The sequence below is a fragment of the Glycine soja genome, chromosome 8, assembly GCF_004193775.1.
Source record: "Glycine soja cultivar W05 chromosome 8, ASM419377v2, whole genome shotgun sequence".
Lineage (NCBI taxonomy): Eukaryota > Viridiplantae > Streptophyta > Magnoliopsida > Fabales > Fabaceae > Glycine > Glycine soja.
In genome coordinates, this window is record NC_041009.1 from 2,136,945 (window position 1) to 2,141,016 (window position 4,072).

Here is a 4,072-nt window from a genome sequence, read left to right on the forward strand (position 1 = left end):
TTTATCATTGTCTTGAGAAATCTATTCAATACTTGCATACTAACAAATTCCGATAATGTTTTGACGTCCAGGTCTTCCTAATATCCCTTCTAGCTTCTTGTACAATTTTCTTTTTCCGGTGAACACTCTTATGACATGCTAATTTTTGTTGGTTCAAAATGTGATTAATTGCAAACGTCATGGGGCATAATATGGAATAAGACGAGAAAACACATCCAAACGATGACAATAAGGGATCATGGGGCATAAGAATATGAAGTACGACGAAAAAGCACAACAAAGCGATGAAAAATATATGATCGTATGTAATTTCTAATAAAATGTCAGTATTTTGTCGAGAACTAAACATAGTTATCAAAATGCAATAAGACAATATTGTGTAAAAAATGCCCCTAAAATATGCCATATAGTCACACGAAATGCTATAAGCTTCCGTCAGTGTCAAAACTCAAGGTTGTATAATAACAATCACTAATCTAACACATACGTGAATAACGTGGATAGTGTTTCAACATAGTCAGAGACCTATTTAGTGAAGTTGTCAAAATAAGTAGTCATAAAATTGAAACAATATAAAAGTCGAGGGTAGACAATTGGTAGACTAAATAATTTTACAAATTAAGCCTCATTAAGATTAGGATGTAGTATTATGAGCAGAGAAATTATACTCCTTAAATGCTTAAATTATAATGTTTTTTCCTCTTATTTTAAAATTATACTCCAGTTTTCTAAGAGATTAATATATATCATAATTTAATCTATTTTAATATAAATAAATCTTGTAAGGTTATCTTTTTTCCTCTTATAAACAACTGGTTTTAAATTCCTTTTATTAACTTAATTTGAGAATTTACAAGATGAAATGAGCATTAATTTGAGTCAAGCTTTAAAACAACTTGTATAAATATTTAAATAATCACTTCATCTACTAAAATTTGAAATTTAACAATATGATATTTAAAAATAGTTATATGTAATCTTCCTTCACTATTATTGATAACTTTAGTGGCTTGCTGACAGACAGTTAAAAACAATAATTTTATTTTATTTTATTAGTAAACATTTAGTAAATAATAGGGTTTGAATCCTCCTTAAACATTTAGGAATAAGTAATGATAATATATATGAATATTTCTACGATGCAAATACTTTGTTACACTACTAGAACACAGGCTGATTTAACGATGATTTTTTATACCTTTAACGACATTTTTTAACCATAGTCGTAGTTAACATCGTGAAATGTACCTGTACTTACGACGATGGTTCATCAACCATCTTAGTAACATTTCCTTCTAAGACGGTTAGGTGTCGAAACCATCTTAGAATGAAGACTATTCTAAGACGGTTTCGACACCTAGCCGTCTTAAAATAAAGGGTATTCAAAGACGATTTTGAAGTATAATCTGTCTTAGAATATGGAATTTTTTAAGATAATTTTTGCATCAAAACCATCTTAGAATACATCCCATTCTAAGACGATTTTTCTAAGACAGTTAGGCATCAAAATCGTCTTAGAATGGAGATTATTCTAAGACGATTTTGATGTCATGATCGTCTTAGAATATGAGCTTTTGACGTCAGTCTTTTGTCATAACTGTTTTAAAAGAGGTATATTTTAAAATGGTTTTTGAGTGATAACCGATATGATTATTTTTTTTAATGCATCTAAAATATTAGAAGTCATGTTCAGAAGAACCAATATATACACAAAACTGAGGAAGATGCTTTGTATATTTAACTACAATTGCAATCTAAGTTAAATGAAAAACAGAATATACTTGCTCTTTAAAATACTTACAATTGCAAATATATTAATGTAATGAAATGACTTCACTTTCATGTGAGCACACATAATTAGTAAATTGCAAAGTAATACATATTAAAAATTTAGAATCTACAATTTGCATTGTAACCCAATCAACACTCCTTTTTAATCTACTGCATAAACATTCTGAATCTAGAGTTTGTGTCCTTGAGAACTAATATTCACTTGTCATCTCTAGTCTATTTCCCTAGGAGAATAAAAGATGGAAAGAAACATAACAAGAAATGCTGGCAGTCCATGTATCATAAAACCTACAAGCATTTGCAAATTTTGTAAGAACAGATAATGTTAGCGTTCAATGTCTAAGTTAGATTCTGAACCTTCAGTCCATCAATAAGCCTCCCAGGCATGCTTCCAATGTATGTTCTCCTATGTCCTCTAATATCAGCCTCATCCTTGACTCCACTAGGGATATGCACACAAATTTTACACCCCGTGCAGCAACTATAGAGGATGCCAGTGATGTCTTTCCAACAACTGGTGGTCCAACAAAGCACAATCTGGACCCCTAGCTTCTGGCTTAAGCTGCAATGCATACGCTTTTATCAGATACACTTTAAGAAGTAGACTACTATATAAAATATATTTAACATTGAACCATTTACATGCTGCTTCCATACAGAAAATTAAAGACACTCTTTAGTCTTTAAATCCTTAGACCATTAAACTTCACCCAGCAAAGCAATAATCATTTGCAACAAAGACACACTGATTAGGTCAAGCAAACTTACATCCAAATAGTACCATCCTTCTCAGTTTCTATATATTTTTTAACACTTTCAATTTCTTAACAATTATTTCCAATATTTTTCAAGCCATCTTCATCTAGTATTCCGAAAATATGTCACTCCAGTTGTAAGAAATTACACAATTCAACAACAAATTTCAGATACACGTAGGTGTATTCCATGAAAATTAGGATAAGCACAATTCAATCATAAGTGTGCACAAGATGCCTAATTAGATTGAGCAGGAAAAATAGTGATAAAATTTGAGTGCCATGGGGAAAGAAATTTCATACCTTAAATGAAGGCGAGCAGGACCTATCTCAACGCCCGTCCAGGCACGTGCATTCACCCTAGAGAAGGATAACCATTTAGGCAAAAGTGGAACTCCCTTTTCCATGTTAAGGACAAACTGCAAAACCAACCAATTCATGATAAGAAACATAGTATTAACTTAAAACTGAAGGACCCTATTCAATTCAGAACAAACCATAGAAGATCCATGGTCGCCAGAACCAGTGTAACCAGTCTCAAGTTTAGCAAGCAATGTATCATCATGGATATTGCCATTACAAGGAAAATTTGATAGAAGTTAGAAACAACCACACAAAGTCATGATAACCATATTGTTAGCTTTACTTAGACTACAACCTTGCAGTAAGAGGACTGTTGTAACAATCCTTAATGATAGGAATACCTTTCTCATCACGTACTCCGGTAAGCTGAAATGATATAGAATTTTTGAAGGAAAAAAATCAGTAGTATAATATAATCTATATCATATTAACATTTAATTTATGCATATGGCAGAAATATTCTGACTATTGATTGCACAGTTTAACTAAAATAAGCAAATCATCAATTTATGACAGAATTTAGTGGGTATCCCCACACCTTACTTCCATCTTTTGTCCAATGTGCACCATATTCACCAGCACCCCTTATTTCGAAGACAACTCCATGTGGTGGGACAGTATGTACGCACATTCAACCAACAACAATGTGCCATTAAGTGGTTAATAACATTGATAGCAAGCTTATTTTTATTAGAATCTAGAAACAACATAGAAAAAGACAAGATCAGTGAAAACATGATCAACTTATTTGAAAGCAACACACTGTTAATATACTCACTTAACATTTCACCAAACGTATGAACCTAACTCAGAAAACATTTACAGAAAAATTATAGTGGTGCCCGAGCCCCAAAGTCAACATGTTAGGTTTTGGATCATCCAAAGAACAAGCCCAAAACGTGGATTGTTTGCTCCAGGAGAAATAAGAAAAAAATTGCAGGCCAGAATTACAAATAGGTCTAGTTGTAGGAGAGTTATCTAATTGTATATGATGGAGAAATAATATGGTAGGACAGTTTTGTAGCAGTTATTCAACTGTATGTGGTATAGTTATATGGACTAGGGAGTATGTTTTGTCGGGAACATCAAATTAAATTTCCAAAGGAAATAAAAAAAAGGATAAGGTTAAGTTGATGGTTCCAACGAATGGGTAATTTCATAAT

General features: G+C 32.0%; 1 protein-coding gene across 4 annotated transcripts; it reads right to left on the reverse strand.

Annotated features, from left to right (window-relative positions):
- Positions 1-1,820: 1,820 nt before the first annotated feature.
- Positions 1,821-3,488, reverse strand: LOC114420894 (lon protease-like). Of its 4 annotated transcripts, XM_028386607.1 has the most exons (4): positions 3,251-3,468; positions 2,850-2,965; positions 2,149-2,353; positions 1,821-2,079 (listed from the first exon to the last, which is right to left on the reverse strand). In XM_028386607.1, exons 1-4 carry the CDS (start codon positions 3,257-3,259, stop codon positions 2,071-2,073), a joined length of 339 nt encoding a protein of 112 aa, XP_028242408.1. In that variant the 5' UTR covers positions 3,260-3,468; the 3' UTR covers positions 1,821-2,070. The 4 variants fall into 4 exon arrangements, 3 of the variants coding, with proteins under 3 accessions (XP_028242408.1, XP_028242406.1, XP_028242407.1); XR_003668461.1 differs by having other exon boundaries at positions 1,821-2,353; positions 3,205-3,488; XM_028386605.1 differs by having other exon boundaries at positions 1,821-2,353; positions 3,251-3,461.
- Between the last annotated feature and the right edge of the window lie 584 nt (positions 3,489-4,072).

What these genes read in the sequence shown, in the direction of transcription:
- LOC114420894 (XM_028386605.1), bottom strand. An exon ending in CCTGCTCGCCTTCATTTAAG is followed by an intron (nt 2,354 to 2,849) that starts GTATGAAATTTC and finishes TATGCATTGCAG; the next exon opens with CTTAAGCCAGAAGCTAGGGG.